At 35.7% G+C, this 20,861-nt stretch overlaps 4 protein-coding genes across 7 annotated transcripts; all 4 read right to left on the minus strand.

Moving 5' to 3' along the window:
* Positions 1-306: 306 nt before the first annotated feature.
* LOC108208793 (uncharacterized) lies at positions 307-7,406 on the minus strand. Of its 4 annotated transcripts, none has more exons than XM_064087579.1 (3): positions 4,718-7,406; positions 2,055-4,618; positions 307-693 (listed from the first exon to the last, which is right to left on the minus strand). In XM_064087579.1, exons 1-2 carry the CDS (start codon positions 7,065-7,067, stop codon positions 2,055-2,057), a joined length of 4,914 nt encoding a protein of 1,637 aa, XP_063943649.1. In that variant the 5' UTR covers positions 7,068-7,406; the 3' UTR covers positions 307-693. The 4 variants fall into 4 exon arrangements, with proteins under 4 accessions (XP_063943649.1, XP_063943647.1, XP_063943646.1 ...); XM_064087577.1 differs by having other exon boundaries at positions 4,715-7,406; XM_064087576.1 differs by having other exon boundaries at positions 307-678; positions 2,055-7,405.
* A 1,317-nt stretch (positions 7,407-8,723) lies between these two features.
* Positions 8,724-12,258, minus strand: LOC108208140 (probable RNA-binding protein ARP1). Its single transcript, XM_017378632.2, has 5 exons — positions 11,905-12,258; positions 11,504-11,648; positions 11,095-11,309; positions 10,247-10,478; positions 8,724-9,040 (listed from the first exon to the last, which is right to left on the minus strand). Exons 1-5 carry the CDS (start codon positions 12,091-12,093, stop codon positions 9,021-9,023), a joined length of 801 nt encoding a protein of 266 aa, XP_017234121.1. The 5' UTR covers positions 12,094-12,258; the 3' UTR covers positions 8,724-9,020.
* Positions 12,259-17,248: 4,990 nt separating this feature from the next.
* On the minus strand, positions 17,249-18,805 carry LOC108208295 (uncharacterized). The gene is made up of 2 exons (XM_017378814.2): positions 18,272-18,805; positions 17,249-17,949 (listed from the first exon to the last, which is right to left on the minus strand). Exons 1-2 carry the CDS (start codon positions 18,602-18,604, stop codon positions 17,479-17,481), a joined length of 804 nt encoding a protein of 267 aa, XP_017234303.1. The 5' UTR covers positions 18,605-18,805; the 3' UTR covers positions 17,249-17,478.
* Positions 18,806-18,944: 139 nt separating this feature from the next.
* On the minus strand, positions 18,945-20,547 carry LOC108208053 (uncharacterized). The gene is made up of 2 exons (XM_017378528.2): positions 20,007-20,547; positions 18,945-19,509 (listed from the first exon to the last, which is right to left on the minus strand). Exons 1-2 carry the CDS (start codon positions 20,346-20,348, stop codon positions 19,039-19,041), a joined length of 813 nt encoding a protein of 270 aa, XP_017234017.1. The 5' UTR covers positions 20,349-20,547; the 3' UTR covers positions 18,945-19,038.
* Between the last annotated feature and the right edge of the window lie 314 nt (positions 20,548-20,861).

Consider the following 20,861-nt stretch of genomic DNA (forward strand, 5'->3'; position numbering starts at 1 on the left):
TTTGATAACAATATCAGTGACATTGAGTTTTGTCAGACTATCCCTCTTGCGAAATACAGTATTCTCTGACTCGAAGTGTAAGCTATTTTTTTCACCCCCTTTTGGCAAATTATCCTTTGCATGAGAAACGATGAGCTCCTTTGACTTCTACAGGTTTGTCAACACTCCAATCTAATTAAAAACATATAAGCCAGTAAAGACTTCCTACAAGATCATTCTTCTCCTTTCCCTGACACCCAAAAATTACAACAGAAAATAATAAAATAAAATAATAACATGAACTCACTATATCTGAGACAAACAAAGGAACCAAGAAATAAATTCTGCAGTGATACAAGATATGATTTTTTGAAATGTTAGATGGTTTAACATGAGCAGCAATTCAAATATATAACAGATCACAACATCATATGCCAAAATGAAATGACAAATCAAATCTTACAAGGACAAAAACCTCGGTAACTGGCTATCAATACTGAGTCAACTGAGTCCTAACTAAAATACATGACCTTTGTGGTTATAGTAAGTGATAAAATACATTATGGCCATGATACAGGGTATCACTAGACTTCATTGATCTTCTTCATACAGAGATTAACAAATAGACTGGTACCTCCATCTCATCCACTATGAGCACTTGTGCAGCTCACACTACCTGGTCCCGCTGGCCCCTCTCAACTATAAAAAAAGCACCTATTATTATAAAATATCAGTACAGATAGCTACAAGTTATAGTAAATAAGAAAAGATTGTGGTTCTGGTGAGAAAAAATAATCTTAAATAATATAAGATTAAAAAAAATAATTCAGATTGACAAGTTTGGATTTACTCATCAGGTGATTGCAACAAATTACAACAGTGCGAGGTGGATCACATGAAAAAAGAGATCTTTATGGAAAGCTTTTAACCCAAACCAATCGATATATCTCTAGCAGGTATTAGAATGACACGTGTAGATTAGTAGTACTGACCAAGTTCAATAGTTGACATTTGAACAATTTTACTTAGAGCAAGTCCACTGCAATGCTATACTTAGGTCTATTGCTATATTACAGCACGAAATGCAAAAGCACCCTCAATGGGGTTTCATAATTTGATTCAAGTAGGCATAACTGCATCCTAGGTTCTATATTTCAAACCTAGGATGGATCTATCCATCCTTGCCACATCATCCATAAGACCATAACTAAAATTGGAGGAGAAGAGTTAAATAATAATTGCATTGTACATCTCCAAGGACCAAAAACATATTGAATTAGGTTAAAGTTAAAGAGTTATTTAAATTCGGAAACTAGTTATGAAACCAGCATTGGAGTGCAACTTTTTTTTTTTTAGCGCCAAAAAGCACTTTATCATGTTATATTTTGCATCATTGGAGTGCAAATTTTTTTGAGCGCCAAAAAGCACTTTATCATTTTTGCATCTAGCATTGGACTTGCTCTTAGGCCCAGCAAGTAGATAGTAAATCTTGTCTTAATGTCGTATCTGTGCACAAGGTTCAGTACATATTTCCCTAGAAACTAAAAAAGAAGGAAGAGATTAATGAGGAGGAGAAGGACGGGCAAGATACTGACATGCAAGTTGTAACCATAATCTTATGTCATATGTCCAGTTTATGTCAATTATCTTTTTGCTACACCTCAAACACAGGAAATGATGCCAGAACCTATGTTTGAGGTCCTTTTCAGAAGCCATAAAATTCACAGAACCACTACTTCGTAAATCTAACCATACTCTTGACTGGGTTGTAAGACCAAAAGCTCTTGGGATAATTGTGCACTAAAAAACAGAAGAGCCTCTCTGTAACCTTATTAAACTAAGCAAGTGACATAATAGCTTGAACTAAAACTTTGTGAGTAAATTAAGATTTGATAATCATGTAAACAAAAGATCTCATTTCAACAAATCACTCAAGGGATAGGTGCCCTATGCATTAGCGTGCTGAAATAGATTAAGGAATTTGGAATAGACAGGGCAGTACACAGGTGGCTTTAAATACCAACACCGGTTAAATTTAGAAAACAATTAATATTTTACATAATAAGGGAACTTACCTAAATAAATGAACTTGCATTAAGCTCGCCTTCTAATGCTGCAACTGGCAAAGGTTTATATGGTGCTGATGGCACATAGCTGAGCTCGTATTTAACATGCATTGGCCCAAATATATTGAAATTCCCAGCACTACTTAAAGCAACTTCTGCATCAGAAGACCTCTTATAGACGACCCTCGCACGTCTGGTTTCCCTGTCAACCTCAGTTTCACATTCCCGCAATGGGCCAAAGCGCCTGAGTATTTTATTAAGATTCAGTTCTGTAGGAAGAGAATGTCCCTCGGAGAAGTTAAGTATGAGTTCTGTGGGTGAGCAATCTTGTTTCTTATCAATTTGTTCTGCTATGGGTTCCTCTGCTACCACTAGATGCTCCCCATTAGAAAATTGCTTTCTCGATCTACGACTGGATTTTACGGGTTTATCAGCCTGGTGAAGCAATAACTGATAATCAGCTTCTCCATTCTGGGCATTATTTAGCAGTTCGTCCTCACCATAGTTTTGTACTATTCTATCTGTCCAGTAGGAATCATTCACATCATCGAATTCAAATTCTTCAGGAGAGTTCAAAATTGACTGGGGTGCTTTTTTCTTTCTACCACCTCTTCCTGTAGATAAGTTCCGCATTCTAGAGTTCTGGCCTGAAGCAACTGAATGTCGAAAACCAGTGAAAAAAGTAGTAATGTTTTTTAAGAAGCTGTAGCCTTTTATAGGATCCTGTGCTGCCAAGTGAAGTTGGGAAAGAGTCTCAGCTAAAGATGAGTGCTCTGGTGAAAGCATCGTCCTCTCTTTTTGGGAGTTCACAGGAATCTGCGAAGTGTCGTCTAACCCTAAATGTTGCCCAACACTATCATCAACCTTAAGAAACTTTTCACTGTTAGACTTCACAAGTGATGGAGATGCGGTCAGTTGACTTGCCGCCCTACGAATGCACTCACCAATCTTAAATGATGGCTTAGGACTTTGAGATGCAGTGGTAGACACTTTGGCAGCATAATAACTCTGTCTTTTATCTGACCCTTCAGTGAGAGAATTTTGAGCCTTTCTCTTTATTCCGGCAGATGTTGCAAAAGACTTATCTGTGATATTGCTGTTGAACTCATCGTCAACATCTGAGGAGTGTGGCTTATCCTCTATCAAATCAGACATGCTTCTCTCTTTCTTTCTTGGGGGTAGACTGTCAACAAAATCATGACTGCGTTTGCTACTGAAGTTGTTTTCACTTATAATTTGGTTAACATGCTGCTGAATTCCATCAGTATTTGCATCCTTCTCCAGCAAACCCCCATATGACTGGAACTCAGGCAGGGGGCACTGTCCCTTGAAACGAGAGAAAGCCGATAATTGAGCCTTTGATATCACAAGCTGTAATAGGACATCACTGCCAGCAGCTGGGAGAACAGCTAACGATCTTATATGCTCCAAAAGTTCCTTAGGCTCAAAACAAGAAGCGGCAGAAGATTCATCTACACCATATCTTATTGCAGCTTCTTGATGAATCCCTGCATTCTCCAGACTTTGAGATTCAATACCAGCCAAGGATTTTTTCGGTATGCAAGAGCAGGCAAGTCCCAACTCCACCCGTCGAGAAACCTCTGCTAGCGCACAGCTAACTGCATGTTGAAATGCTTCAGAATTGCTTTGTTCCTTTATTAGAGAAAAATGTGTCCTGAATGGCCTCAGCCAAGATGCATCATTCCACGCAAAAGTTCGATCTCCGAAGTATGACACTAAGAAGCAGTCCTTTTTATGATGTTTCATTGCCTTCTCTGATGCATCGGAAGGATTGCATATCTGCCCAGGCCACCAAGGATGGCTCCTGACTTTCCCCCAGACCAAATCAGAAGCTGAGAACTCACCTTCATTTTCTGGTGGTAGCAGATAATGAGAGTGGCAATCACTAAATAAGCTCCCATCCCCTGGAGACATCTGTTCAGGAAATTTCTCATCAAAAGCATCTGACTGTTCAAAATCCATAGCCTTGTCTAGACCATCTGTTTCTTCCATCTTACTTGCATCGGCCTGATTTTCATCATTATATTCTTCTTCGACTTCCAAAATGTGATCTTGACCTGAAGTACCCTCAACAAAATTGCCGGTTGAAGTTGCATCCAAGAACTTTGGAATCGGCAAATCAGAATCTCCTTCAGTTTCTTGAACACCGGAGTCTATACAATCCGTCACATGTTTGTTAATTTTTTCTTCATTTATAGGTACATCGCCATCTTTTCTAGAAGGATCAAACTTTAAACCTCGAATATCTTCTGAACCGAAAATGGCATCCATAGCAGTTGTTGAAACTTCCATATTTGAATCTGCAACATTTATGCTCATCATTGTTGCCTCAGTATCGTGGTTTTCTTGGCTTGAGGATATAGGATATGTGTGTATACCGACATCAATTTCTGAGTTATTACCAGCCATTACTCCCTCAATACAACCGCTTAAGGTGTGGTTCGAAGCATCAGCCACTGATCCATTTTCTTTAGAATCGATTGCCTCCTTAAAACCATCCCCGGAAACATTTGTTCCGAGGATGTCAAATTGTTCAACATTTTTCCCAGTATCTGAACAAATAGTTTCATGCCTGTCAATATTTGCTATAGGATTTACTAGCAAGCTATCATTCAAAATCAGCTGGGTGTCAGCTAGGATTTGCTTACCACCTGACTCCGGATCTGAGCAGACAGCAATATCACTTCTGGAGCTCCCATGCAAAGGCTCAGCCTTTAGCTCTTTCTCTCTTCTGCATTCAGCATTCTCAACTAATATTTCCTCACTCGCAGTTGTCAAAAATTTGTGATCTCCAAATTTGACATCTCCATCAGAATTTAGAATCTTGTCATCAATAGCTTCAGTAACACCTGCAACTATTCCAGAACGCTCAATGGTGGATACCAAATCTATAGAAGTTTGAGTGCCTTCATCAATATCAAACTCACCCTCAATCAGCCCTGTCCTCATGGCAGTCTCGCCACTTCTATCTGAAGTATCCATATCATCTAAAACATGTGCATCAGTTGCTTCATTACCCAACAAACCAATATTCGGCATCATCTGATTCTCAAGAGCTTTACCCAATGGTTTCACAGCTTCTTCTGCACCATCCTCATTAGCTACGGAAGTAAGGGTTTCGGCAGCACCGCTAGTATCTGCATTGTAGGACCCAGTAACCAACAATTTATCGCCTGCACTAACTTCATCAGTACCATTTTCAGCAACCGCATGTATACCACTCTCCAATCCCCAGCTTACATCATCCCTGTCAATTACATTTTCACCTCTTCCAAAAGCATTCTCAATAGGTGCAATTTTTGGATTTTCATCGATGACTTTACTGGAACAATTCATAGTATCCACCTGTATATCAGTATTTTCGCAGGAAGATGTGACAGTCAATTTACAGCTCCCAGCATTCCTTTCCGTTACTTCTTCACATTTTCTAGAATTCTCATTCGTCACAACTTCCACATCCTCTTCGGCAACTTTAGTATCGGAATCCATAGCATCCCCATGCATATGACCATCTTCACAAGCGGACGGGGTAGCCAACACAGAGCTCACATCACCCCTAACAGTCACTTCTTCGTCTCTTTTCAAACCACTCTCGCTCCCCGGAACCTTCATATCCTCCTCGATAACACCTTCAATCAACCCTGTTCTCTTGGCAGTCCCTACACTTTTGTCTGAAGAAACTATATCATATAAAACATGTGCATCCGATGCTTCGTCACCTAAAACACCAATAACTGGCTTCATCAGCTGATTCTCAAGAACTTCAACTGAAGATTTTACAGCTTCTGCTCTATCCTCATTTACTACAGAATCAAGTTCTTCTGCAATGTGGGTGCTTACACTGGAGGACTCAGTAACCACCAAAGTTTCTCCTGCACCAACTTCATCAGCACCATTTACAGCTTCCCTGGGAATGGAACTATCTTCTTCAGCAGATGTAGTAGCCAATTTACAGCTCACCTCATCCCTTTCAATCACAATTTCACCTCTTCCTAATGACTCCTCATTAGCCGCAACCTTCACATCCTCTTCAATAACATAACTATGCATATTAATATCTTCACCAGCAGACGATATAGCCATTTCACAGCTCACACCATCCCTTTCAGTCACTTCTACATATTTGAGAGAATCCTCATCTACCACAACTTTTACATCCTCTTTGGCAACTTTAGTATCACACTTCATAGCATCCCCGTGCATATCACTGCCATCAAGATCAGTCAGTGTAGCCAATTCGCAGGTCACACAATCCCTTTCAGTCACTTCGCCACATTTCTTAGAATCCTCATCCACCACAACTTTCACATCCTCTTCGACAACTTTAGTATTAGACTTCATAGCATCCCCATGCATATCACTATCTTCATGAGCAGACAGTGTAGCCAATTCACAGCTCACACGATCGCTTTCAGTCACTTCACCATAGTTCTTAGAATCCTCATTCATCACAACTTTCACATCCTCTTCGACGACTTTAGTATCACAGTTCATAGCATCACCATGCATATCACTATCTTCACAAGGAAACGGGACAGTCGATTCGCAGCTAACACCCTCCCTTTCAGTCAATTCTTCACCTCTTTCTAAACCACTCTCACTCACCGCAACCTTCACATTCTCCTCTACAACAACCTCTTTTGCCACAATACCAACTTCCTCCATAACGACATCCTCACTCACAACCCCATCGCCCTCAAAAACCTTATCACCCGATGATCCCGCAATTTCCCCTAACTCCTCAACCCCATCTCCCCTTCCCTGATCATCGACAAACCCATCTCCCTGAACCCCCAATTCGCCATTTCCACCAACCCCAACTCCACTAACACCGTCGAAAAACACATCAGAACCAACTAACCCCACCATTAACTCCCCACTCTCATCACCCCCACAACCCAACTTCTCCTCATCTAGGGTTTCACCAGCTACTAAAACAGTAGCATTCCCACTAGATTCACTAACCCTAGAAACTCCCACATCATCATCATGTTTATCCATTTTCAGAATCTGAACAAAATCCAATTCATACAAATACAATTACACTACAACGACTACAACAATTCATAAATACCCAATTACAAAACCAACTTAAACAATCAAGAACAGCAAGAAAATTGAAGTTAATCAGGTGCGAGAACACAAAAGTAAAGTAAAGATTGAATCTTTAGGGTACCTGATTAAGATTATTGAGTTGATTGAGATGAAAGATTAGATTTTGAGGAGTTTCGAAGGAAGAACAGTAGAAGTGAGTTTGGTTCGGGGGAAAGATTTTGGGCGTGTTCGCTTGGGGAGATCTAAAAGGGGTGAAAAGAATATACACGTGTTCGAACTTAGGCGGTAGAATTGGGGAAGTACAATAAATTTCTACACAACTTCTTCAAGGTTCAAAACCTTGGTCAAGTTAAAAGTTGCACTTAGGAGTAAATTATAGTGCCTCTGTTGAGTTATGTCAAAACATTTTTTTGAAAGATAATGAAAATTTTATAATTTATTTGAATTTTGTTTTAAGGATTTTGTGTGTGTTTTAGTCTAATTTAATGTTGGAACGTTAGATATGAATTTTTTGATCGGCTTGTTTCTAATTGTCGAGAAGAAAGAAGTACCCTGTTTGAAAATGAACGGTAGGTTTTCACGATTTTGATTCGACAATAAAAATTTATAATAAAGGTTCACATTAGATATAATTATAAGATTGCTTAACTCATTACGGTGAAGTGAAAACATACAAATATATCAAATTCAACATATGAGTTGATTGTCTCTCATAATGATTATATTAGCCAGCGATATAATTTGTTTAATGTTAATTCGACTCAATTGCTTTTTAGACGCTGTATGAATTTTTATTATTCAATTAATTCATCCCAAAAAAACACATGATAATTTCATCAAAATTCTTTATATTTGTTCCTTAATTATGTTATATTATATTCATAGATAATGAGTCATGAGCACTAATATATTCATTAAAACATACCGAAGAAGGGGACTCTTCAATATTAAAAAAATATATTGGAGCATTAAATTTAAACATCTTTCTTTAATTTTAAAATAAGAGTTTATTTACAAATTTTGTTGGAGATGTCCTTATAGAATCAAAAATATTTTTCAAAACTTATCCATATCTTAATTTATTAGTGCATATACATACACGCATGATTCATCATTATCATTATTATTATAAAAATGAGGAATTACGTAAATAACATATCGCCTTTTCTTATTCGTTATACTCCCTTCGTCTCAATATATATGTCTGTTTTGACTTATCATCCAAAAGTAAAACTAGTCTATCTTAAAATATAACTTTCTATTTTCTAAGATAGTGTTGAAGACCATTATTTTGATACATTGTCTGAATATGAGTTTAAACTCACCTTTAACTAACTTATTAAACTTGTTGTAATAATGTTGGATAATATCATGAAATGTCAATACGAGTCTCTAACTCACCTTTGCAGAGAATTTCTCAAACTTTAATGAACTCGAAGTCACTTAGATATTTACCGGTAGTATTCAAGTAAGCATTCAATATTAAATCAAATCCTACCAAACGAGATATGTTAAATATGGATCATAAGTCCACGTTCATTCTTTTATAAATTACCATATAAATGCTAGATTAACACTGACGGAAGCGAACTCAAAGCAAAATTATGAAATGTTGGATGAACTTTAATGGATCATAATTCAAAGTTACAATTGATTGTCTCTCAAGTTGAGAAACATGTTAGGCGGGGAATGAATGAATAATTAGCTGCTTAAGATAAAAACAAAAAAAATGGAGAAAGAAAAAGAAAAAGGATAGATAAAGAAAGTAGAGCCACTACAGATGATGTATAATATGATTATTCTGAGCAGCCAAGATCCTTGCATTTGTTATTTCCAGCTACTTATTTCAAGTGCTTTCAGTCTCTTTCTTGAATGCTTTCACCTGCTCTCCAACTGCACCTATTCTGCAGTCAAACAAACTGAATCTACAATGTCAGTGTACTATACAACATCATAGTGTAGTACTCCCTCCGTCTCAATTTATAGGTCTAGTTTGGGAAAAAAAATTGTCCCAAAGTACTTGTCCCTCTCTTCTTTCAATACAAATTTATCTACATATTAATTGTTATTTTTTTGAAACTCAACATTATTCTCATTTCTCAATGCACTAAATCCCTATATTTATTGTGATTTTTTTGAAACTCAACTATATTCTCACTTACCAATACACTAATTAATGATATATGAGATAAGATTCTATCTAAGCAACTTTTTTCTTAATATGTGTGTTTATTCCATAATGGACCTATAAATTGAGACGGAGGGAGTACAATACAATGCCATTTATTGAGTCATATGGTCGGAAAACGGAATCCTGTAAAAATCATCTAAATTACAGGCTTACAGGTAATATTCACGGATTTATGAAAATGAGAACGAGAATGAGATTGCTTAATAAAAATATACATTTGTTGTTTCAAAATAATAGTCATTTTGATTTTTATATGTATTTTGAGATGAAAAAAAATACTTATGTATTATTTTCCAATATTTTTAAGAATAAAAATTTAACATATATTTTTTTTATTTTGAAAACAAATTTTGAAATGTAATATGTAAAATTATGTTTTTTAATCTCAAATTGCATGTAAAATGTTTTTTTTGAAACAATTGGAATAAAAAAAAATTAACCATAATTCAGAATACCTACATACAGTTATTACACGACATCCGCAGGCCATTTAGCGATAAATGGGAGAACATAAATAAACATGTACTATCTACAGCACTTTACAAGCTGTAAATTAAATTAGTTTGACGACATGCATAATTATATAGTCATATAAATACAACTGTCTCAACTGTCATATGGGCTGGATAGAATAATGCTACTCTGCTTTTAATATCATGTGGGTCTGCAGAAGCCCAGCTGTCACTGGGCCAGAATATATACATGCTCACGTGAAACTCTGTTTCGTGCCACAATGTTTTCTAACTTTTATTCTGGCAATTGATTATGAAGAATCTTAATCATGTACTCATGTGTATTGCTAAAGTCTAAATCCATTCTTTATGCTATAGCTCAAAAGGTATTTTTGTAAAATGTACTGTAAACTACCTTTTTTCTCAATAAATTGATAGAAAAATCTAAATTATTATTATTTAATTACTTAATACTTAATTACCTGGGTTAGGGAGAACTGAAGTGGGCTTTGTCATGAGAGCTGGACCAGTTGTTATTGTGGCAGTAGCAGTTGGAGAATAATAGTGGGCCGGATGGCCCATAGCTTGTGTCTGATGGAAATGGTAGAATGGGTACATTGGCATCAGTGTGTTTGCTGTCCCCATCATGGGTTGCCCCAAGTACACTTGAGAATAGTGCCCATTCATGTAGGACCCAGTGGTGTAACCTAGTTTCTGCATATCAAAAATAAAAGTAAAAAGACAATGTCAATATAAAGTTGAAATATAGTCCGGAAATTAATTACTAAAATTGCAATATTCATGTATTATTCAGTCTCGAGTTCGACTCCCTCCGATCCCTTCGATGTTAACCAGAGAATATAGTATCCACTACATCATGCAGCAGTTTATCCTTTGTTTAGATGTTTACAATATGTGAAGTACAAGTAGTAATATTGTATTTTATGCCATGAGATGCTCTGTTAAAAAGTTTTTTTAAACAAAACTAATGTGTGGTAAATTTTTATTTATAGAAATTTAAATAACATTGGTGGTGCAGTAAGTTATTGAAAATTTGATGGATGCGTATGAAATTCATAGCCACCTACTTTTGCGCACGCTTTCAATAAGATCTGTGTGTTCTATGTACACACTCTTCAATTTTCAATAAAAGTGCATGAAAACGAGAACTCAACTGTCTAGCAACAGCATTAAGGCACACTCCGATATTTATTTATTTAGTACAATGAATTAATTGTACAAATTTAAATTTTCAAAAGTTCACATTACTGCGTATATTGTGTGATTTTAATGAGTATTGATTTAACAGAATTTAGCAGAATTTGCTTACATGGTTGTAATTGACATGATCGGCGGCAATGTAAGACGGAGAATACCCATAATAAGGCACTGCGGCTGCCTGAAGGGTGTGGTGCTGCTGCTGATGGGGATGATGATATGGCAATGCCGGTGTTGCTGCAGCGGCTGCAGGTGAATAGTACCACTGCACTTGGTTGTTAGCTGGTGCTGCTGCCACAGATCTTGGCCCAACATTGTGTACTGGTCCTACAACATTTTAAAAAACCAAAATATTTCGAATTAATTAATTTTGTGATTGCATAGCTAAGGCCTAAAGAGAAATGCACATATACAAATTTTCTCTATAGAGCATTGCGTTTCAGGTTGATTGTTTGATAATTAACTTGACTTAATTTGATCTGGTGAATCTGGAAATATATATAAAATTGTTGCTGATTTACCGTGTTGAGGAGGAGGAGGAGTGGAAGTTGATCTGGGGCGGCGCGCACCAAGTGAAGCCAAATTGCAGTTGGCTCTGCGACCATTGATCACCGGTGTAGCGTCTTCACAAGCCTTCTTAGCAGCCTCAGGCTCCTTAAACGTCACCTATCAAAAACAAGAAATAGAATAACACCAGTAAGACAATGTGCATTTTCGATCTGGAATTCGAGAAATTTGTTGTTTCATTTCGCCTAATAAATCATCAAACTTTCATACTTCTTCTCGATTTGATCAATTATACTAAGTCACAACAAATTAATTCACTGTCCTATGTAGACAATTTCATTTTTATTTACGATCTATACAATGTAGTAATACAAGTAGCTGTCGTCGGATTGAATAATGTAATAACACGACTTACAAATCCATAGCCTTTGGATCGGCCAGAGAGTTTGTCCGAGATAATAACAGCCTCCAAGATCTCACCATACTTATCAAAATGTTCTTTCATAGCTTCCTTTGGAGTTTCCCAAGCTAAACCTCCGACAAACACTTTGGTCAACGTTGTATCGCCAAACTGGTTCATCACCGTGCCATTGCTCATTGTCATTTCTCGAAATAATATGGATCAATAAATAAAAACAAGGGAATTTAACACCATGCAATGAAGGGAAGAATGTGTATATAATGGGAGGAAAGAAAGAGAGATGATAGCTGGAAGTGAGTGGGTTTATGGAGTACTATGTATATTTGAATATATTAGAGATTGAGGGAGACAGATAGACAGATTGGAGAGTGTGTATATAATATATGGTGAGAGCTTCAACGTGGTCTCCTCCTCTTCTTTCTCATTTCATTGTCTTTCCCTCTATACATGTCTGCGTGTCTTTCTGTGGCCTTTTATTTCTTACTCACGCGCTCTTTCATTGTTTGTGCAGATTAAGCTATAATTGTTTCATCCCAGCAAGTTTGCTACTACTTTAATTTACTCTCTGTTCTTTTAAGTTTTAACTCGTTTATTTTTTTTAATTCATATTATAATTATGAAACACCTGTTTATATATTTTTATTTTATAATATAATATAAAATTTAACATATTTTTAATGATATAATAACTTAATTGGTTATGGTATATAAATCTTAAATATAAAGAAATGAATGTTTAAATATCATTGTTTACTAAACATATACTAGGATAAATGAATACATGTTTAATATTTGTGCATATCTTATTATAAAATGTTATTTCAATTCAGTTAATAAACTTTTTTAGGAAGAAATAACTTAGATCTTTATAAATCACTTAAAACATATATATATTTTATAATAATATCATGATTTTCTAAAGAAGGGGGATCTAAACAAATGCAGTAGTCTGTACAATGTCATAGGTTGGCGTAAAAAAGAAAGTCATATATTAAGACATCTAGACGTCGTAGGTAAGACGCGCCTAGTGCCTGGTTTGCGAAGGAATATGAGAATCTGGCATTAATTCAAGTAACTGTAACAAGATTAACAGATATTAAAAGGGACAGCTAAAAAAACACCGTACAAAATATAGATCCATACCCACAAAGGAATATACAATCGTGATTGGAAAAATAGCTAAACATGCATTTTCGTACTAATTATATTCACTTTTCTTGCTGTAAGAGCATCTCCAACCATCTAAAGCCCTTGGCTAAAAAGTGAGTTGGCATACTTAAAATAAAAAGATTTAGCCAACATCTTCAAAAACTCAACTCCAACCACGATCAGCTGTTGTCTATAAATTTAGCCAACCTCCTATGGATGGCTAAATTTGTCGAACCTCTACAGGTCTGTAAGAAAATCTGTAGGAAGATTGTACATCATTTATTACCATATTGAACTGATATATTCTATTTTAACAATTTAAAATATTAATATCATACTATTTTTAAATTATAGCCAATCAATATAGCCAGTACCACTGAAGCAAAATGTCTTACAGGTTCAACAAATTTTACATAATGTCTTACAGGTCCAATTTAGCCAACGATTATAACCAACGCCGTTGGAGATGCTCTAAGCTTCGTCGGCCCCTCCAATCTCATAGTTTGTCCTGGCAGTCTCTTTCACTTTTATATATTTTCTCTCATCAAGATCTCAGAATATATCTGTTGAAAGACTATCAAATTTATATTAATTATAAAAGAGATGTGAAAAAGAACCTACAGATTAATTTGCATAATTACTCAGATCAGCCATAGACTTATACATGATGTTACAGTGTCACAAAATAATAGTTTCTGATTTATTACACATATTTTAAATTGTTAAAAAATTAATTATTTTACTTCTTTCTAATAAAAATGAAGATTAAGATTTTTATAAATAGAATCAAACTATCAATTTTTATCTTCAAACATGGTGGAAAGTCAGAAAAGTACAGATATTTTTTTTTTGATGCACGAAAATATTTCTCTTTCTCTTTTTTTAAAATTAAAATTTAGGAACGTTTTCTTGTAATGTAAACTATAAAGCAAATTTACTATAAATATAAAATTAAATAATTTGTAAATACTACTCCTATGTAAACCTTGACTAAGTGTGACTGGTCAAAGTCAAAAGATATACGGATGGCAAGGAAAGGTGGTGAACACGTGGACCCACATGACTGCAGGAGCCAGCAGCTGGCTTTATGCAGACGGGCTGGCTACAAGGACTCTCTCTGCTTATACCATCGACACACCCTGTATATGTTACCCTCTATTATCTCCAACTAAATTTAACGTGGTTAAACAAAAGTTACAAGTTGGTTTGAGCTGGCCATCTCGTGGACGAATGATATACGAGAGAGAGAGATGGGAAGAATAGCATGCGGCATTCATAATTCATAAATTTGTTGGATTTGATTCTTCGGAATCGAAAAACAAGTGTGTGTCTGGTCACTGCTGCTTCATGAGAGAGAGAGAGGGAGTGTAAAATGATAGTACAGGACATAGTTGCACCAAACAACAAATGATGGTCTCCATCCCCAGATCCTTACTTCCGTGCTTCCAACGTGCACTACTGTCACGGACAAATCTTATTTGTTATTAATATTAGACTGAATAATAAGTTCTAAGTATGTAACATTTGTAAGAGCAATCTTCGACGTTGGCTATAACGGTTGACTAAATTAGACTTATAAGAGATTATGTAAAATTTGCTGAACCTGTAAGACACTTTGCTTCGATGGTATCGGCTATATTGGTTGGCTATAATTTAAAATTAGTATGTTATTAATATTTTGGATTGTTATAAAATAGAATATATCACTTTAATATAATAATAACTAATAAGTGATGTGTAATCTTACTACAGATTTTCTTACAGACTTGTAGCGGATCGACAAATATAGCCATTCATAGGAGGTTGACTATAATTATAAATAACAAGTGGGGATGGTTGGAGCCATTAGCTATAATTTTTAATTTTAGTATGACAACTAGAATTTTAGTCAAAGAGTCTTCATGGTTGAAGATGCTCTAATTAGGAGTTCTAAATATTTTATATATATATTTTTTATTTGATTGATTAGTTAATGAATATGTATACTAAATATAGGTATCTAGATTAGTGATAAATACAAATCAATTCATAAATAAAATTTAAAATTCTCTTATTTTATATTAACAACGGGCATGTCTCCCGTCAATCTCACTTTCATCTTCAATCTCACTTTCATCTTTCTTCTCTCACCCAAGCTGATCACCGCTACCACACCCATCATCTCCCGATTTCACCATAAGCATCACCACCTCGGCCCCTTCCTTTCCGCCGTTATCACCTTCTTCATCCTTTTTCAGTCATCATCACCCCTGTCCCAACCCCAGCTCATGTCCCAATTTTTTTTTGTGACTACCTCTCTTTCAATTTTTTGAGTGACTAAAGCTCTTTCAAGAATTTTAACTTTATTAAAATTTTGATATAACTGTTGATAAATTTACAAGAATTCCTGTTGCATAAATTAATAATATTCGCTTAAAAAGTAGTGATTTGTGTTACAAAAATTCGTGATTATTTTTTAAGAACTTAGTGATTTATATGTAGTGTTGTTGATGATCAAAGATATCTCCGAGATATTGATGATCTGGTTATAGTGTTAGTCGAATTAAAGAAGATTGATTAAGCGGATGCTTGGATAAATTATATATAGGAAGATGATCAAATACAAATCAATATTAGTCTGAAAACCTAAGAACTAGTTTTAAAATGATTAAAGATCTCCTTATACTTTCTAAAACTTACAATATGCACCGTCTTAGATGGCACATCAATATTCCAAAGCTTACATTTTCTACCTAAATGCCATGTCATCAATGAGACCTACCCAGACGCCACGTCACCCGCCACATCAGTATCAAGACCCACCCAGACCACCGCGTCACCATTGGGGCCACCCAGCCTGTCACGTCAGTATTAGGGGCCACCCAGACTGTCACATCAGCTGCCATGTCAGCATGACGTCATGCGGTAGAGCCCCAGAAATTAAAATAATAAAAAAAATATAAAGTCATGCAGTGGAATGCAGTTAGCAATTATGGAGTGGGTGTAGTAAAATTTGGAGTGTATTTAATGGTTTTTAGTTTGTAGGCCAGTTTGGTCTATACTTGAGTAAGATCTTATATTCATATCGGCCGTGTTTGAAAGCTAGAGGTTGAAGATAAAATTAGATGTTCGACATGTTTTAGAGGTCTGACCATTTCAATCCGATAATGTTAGTGTTTGATAATTAGCGGATCAAAATAAAAGTTTGGGCTAAAAAACTAATTTTCAAAAAGTTGCTTTGAAGAATTTTTTGTGTTAGAAGTTTTGATACGTGTCATAAAAAATTAATCAAACAGTTATTTACCGAACATTTTTACAACAAACATCTGCGAATACATGTTCTAAATATTTATTAAGATGCTGATATTTAAACATGTATAGTATATGCTTCTTAATTATGGGTTAATCAGTTGCATGCTAATTCTAAAAGTATACTCTGTCTTAAACATATACACTATCTGTCTCCCCCTTTCCAGAACATACATGAGATGATGAGAACAAGTTTAAGTTTTAACAGATGATCCGTATTACCAAACCATTTATTCCACACGCCTCTTTTACGATAGCTGGATATCATTTTATAGCACTGCTTCTGGACATGTTATTTCTTGTATGTGCCAGTAAGACTAGATGTCAGTGTTTAGAGTTAAGGCTATAGCTGTGAACAAAAATAACTATTCTGCAAATAAAGAATGAAGTGTAGCAGTTGCTTTTTTTTTTTTAGACAGCAAGATTTGATAGCTACTTAGCAACAAAAAAAGAAAAAGATTTGATAGCTGGATAGCTAGCTGCAGTGTTAGTGGAGTGAAGATATGTGTGTTCGAATACAGAGGTAGACTCTTACCACAATCCTACTCCGAATTTAAAGGAAAAAAAAATCATAATGGTTCAATAAAAATTTGGTGCTGAGGATTTTGGAAGTAGAATTAGGACTTAGAGGATTCAACTCAAGCGCCTTCAATATCTAAACCCCGATTCTACCCAAAGTACTTAGTTTGATTAGATCAAGCACCATCTAGGCCCCCGTAACCCCGTCTGATTCCGCCACTGGCTTGATCTAATTTGAAGTATTCTAGAAGCAGAAATTCCAGTGTAGAACAATGTGGACATCGTGGAGATTATAGAGTTGTCAGTTGACACTTGACAGGATGGTAAAAGGTGTTTACTGTTTAGGAACAATCTTGATCAAATGCATGCCAGAGATAATTTGTTGCCTAATGTTTTGATTCAAGTTTGTACAAATCTACAAAATCATTTCAAATCTGATCAGAATTGTTCAAATAAAATAAATCAGGATCAACATCCTGTCTTTGCAATTACTAAAGAGCCATGCTACATTTTCCAAATTGCTTTTAAGTTTTAACAGTCATATCATCCATTTAAGCTAGTTATATAAATTCAGAAATTACATTCTGGTATAGGCTTAAAGCTATCTTTAATCTAGAATATGTATGGAATGAGAGCCTTTACATCATTTGGGAAGTCTTCAAACTTTGAGAGGTACCATTTTCTTGTGGCAAAGCTTCTCCCCGTCAAGTAACAAATCGTACCAGCAGCGAAAGATAGCCCATATACAGTTTGTGAAATGCAGGAGATTCCTACAAATCCCAGAATTTCAAATAAATAATGTGGGCATATAACTAAATGAAACAAACCTCCTCGAGGAATCTTGTACTGTTTCTCCCCCTCTTTTCTTAGCTTGGATAGGAGGTAGTGGTGATAAAAATTCCCAACAACACCAACTAGGAAAATTGTGAGTCCCGCATACTTTAGATCAACTATTGGCTCCGCAAATTCCCCACACAAATGCTGAGAGTAGATCAGGCTGAGTGAAGAAAGAAAATAACCCGCGGAGATAAAAATTGCAGTATCAATGGGCATACTTCCACTGTATTTGTGAATGAATATAACCTATACAGAAATTTTCCTTTGATTAGTACAATTACATAGTTTAGTACTAATCCTGTAAGTAAACACTTAAAATTTGATTATGCCAAGGTATAGGGTCTCATTTCTGTTCTCTATTTCTCACAAATTTCACAGGTAGTTGAAATTTGAGTTAACTTTTTCGACGACAGGCCTAAATTTCAGAACAAAATGACCTCTGTTTACACATTCACACTTTTGATACACTTGAATTTTGAAGATATACAATCTTTGTTTATGGAAAGATAAAAGAAACTGATAATTATTGACTAAGTAGACTAGTGACCAGTAGATCCGGATTACATACCTCGAAAAGCCTTTTGAAGAAATGGAAGGCAAGAGCAGAAGTGACCAAAGTGAATCTAAGGCCCTTGTCTTGCATAAAGGCTACAGAGGCAGCACTAGCAACAAAAGCCGGGGCATAAGCTAAGATCATTCCATTTCTGCCTGAAAACTTGATCACCTTAGTATTAGAAGCTTCGACATTCTTATTATTGGTATTGAAGAACTTTGAGTACTGCATGCTCTTTCCTTTTATTTCCATCAATCCAGCAATTACTGATGCTGCACCGCTGATTACTGTCATGGCGGTTAAGAACCACGATGCTGGCAGAGGGTAGATAAATCTCGTTAGCACCATATTTTAAGAAGAAATTATTCTTAGCAATGATATATTAATGGGATTTAAGCGGAGAGTTTTAGAAAGATTTGTTTGTGAAACAAGAGGTTGTTCTTGAGTATGGGAATGGATGAAAGAACAAGGAGATCAGGCAAAATATGATGAGAAGATAGGTGGTTGAAACTTGTGGATCTCAAACTCATTTCAATTTTAGTTCTCAGTTTAAAATTTTATGATATATATATATGTGATTTATATAAAATCTTTGACTAACACTAAAATTTGGAAATCTGAAGCTGACATTATTTCAGAGCTCACATCTGTACATAATACAAAATCTTTCTCCTAACATGAACAGAGCTTTAAAATATCAGTGTTCATACCTCCCAATAATACATCATTAACAATTCAGAAGTTACATTCTGGTATAACTATATATTCATCTCTCTGGTAATCTAGAAAATATATGGAATGAGAGCCTTTACATCTTTCGGGAAGTCTTCAAACTTTGAGAGGTACCATCTTCTTGTGGCATAGCTTCTTCCCGTCAAGTAACCAATTGTACCAGCAGTGAAAGATAGCGCATATACAGTTTGTGACATGCAGGAGATTCCTATGAATCCTAGAATTTCAAATAAATAATGCGGGCATATAACTAGATCAAATAAACCTCCTTGAGGAATCTTGTACTCTTTGTCGCCCTCTTTTCTTAGCTTAGACAGGAGGTAGTGGTGATAAAAATTTCCGACAATGCCAACTAAGAAAATTGTGATTCCAGCGTATTTCAGATCAACTACTGGTTCGGGAAATTGTCCACACAAATGCTGAGAGTAGATTGTGCAGAGTGAAGAAAGAAAATAGCTTGTGGAGATGACAATTGCGCTGTCTATTGGCATGCTTCCACTGTATTTGTGAATGAATAAAACCTACACAGAAATTTACAGTACTTTGATTAGTTATTCTTAGTGAAGAATTTTGAAGCTTGTTAACAAATGCAGACCACAGAACAACAGAAATATCGCCAGGGGCGGATGTAGAAACGAAACCTTGAGGGGGCACCAAGCAAATTTTTAGAAAACACTTATATATTTTTAAATTTGGGGGGCACTTTTGTAATTTTGTAAAATTTAGAATGGTGAAAAAATGTTAAAAAAGAATTTTAGGAGGGCACATGTCCCCCGTGACTCTTACTAGATCCGCCCCTGAATATCGCGCATAACTAATAGAATGTGTGAACCACACAATTTATACAGAGCTAGACATGATAATATCTTCTTTTTGTGCCTAACATGAGGCCAAGAGTTAAGTCTCGTTGAATGAATGTGCTTGAATACATGTTCATCCGTCTCTTACTAAACTAATTCAAATTTCTCCGACTTTCAATACAGCTGATAATTACGAATAGTAGTTACAGATTACATACCTCAAAAAGCCTTTTGAAGAAATGGACGGCAAGAGCAGAAGAAACCAAAGTGAACCTAAGGCCCTCATTTGGCATAAAGGCTAAAGAGGTTACACTAGCAACGAAAGCTGGTCCATAAGCGACCAGCATTCCATTTCTACCAGAAAGCTCGATTATCTTAGCACCAGAAGCTTCGACATTCTTCTTGTTGGTGTTGAAAAACTTGGAGTACTGCATGCTCTTCCCTTTAATTTCCATCAGTCCAGCATTTACTAATGATGCACCATTGATTACTGTCATGGCGGTTATGAACCACGATGCTGGCGGTGGGTAGATAAATCTCAGCAATGTTGACAGAACCATTGCTCTAAGTAGAATATAATTAACTAGCTAGCTACTATTGTTAATTAGAATATGTAGAACAAGGATACATATGTTGATAACTTGTTGTCATAATGTACATGTTATATGTTGTGTTGAGTGACATGGTCTATAAGATGCCACGAAAGCAGATGTTTCGTGGTTCTGTTGTAGTACTACACCTGAAGATGAGAAGTGGAGGAGAAAGCACATCAACACAACTGTCTTTTCTTTTTCCTTGTCTATTTATTCGGTTCGAAAAGCAAATAAACTTAAATTTGGAGATTGTTCAATCATTTAAGCGACAAATGTACAGGCAACAAGCTGTGCGCAAGATTTCGTCGGGTTTTTCGTTGTAAACGTTACTTAGGCCCCTCGTGAAAATGCTATCCAACCAAACTATAAAAGTTAGAGTAACAGAGTTTCTGTTTGTCAAAACAATTAGATTCAGAGGTAATTGTATATTACATCTCATTATTTTTATTTAAAAATAATTTTACACCAGAGTTCTGTTAA

Source organism: Daucus carota, chromosome 2 (genome assembly GCF_001625215.2).
Source record: "Daucus carota subsp. sativus chromosome 2, DH1 v3.0, whole genome shotgun sequence".
Lineage (NCBI taxonomy): Eukaryota > Viridiplantae > Streptophyta > Magnoliopsida > Apiales > Apiaceae > Daucus > Daucus carota.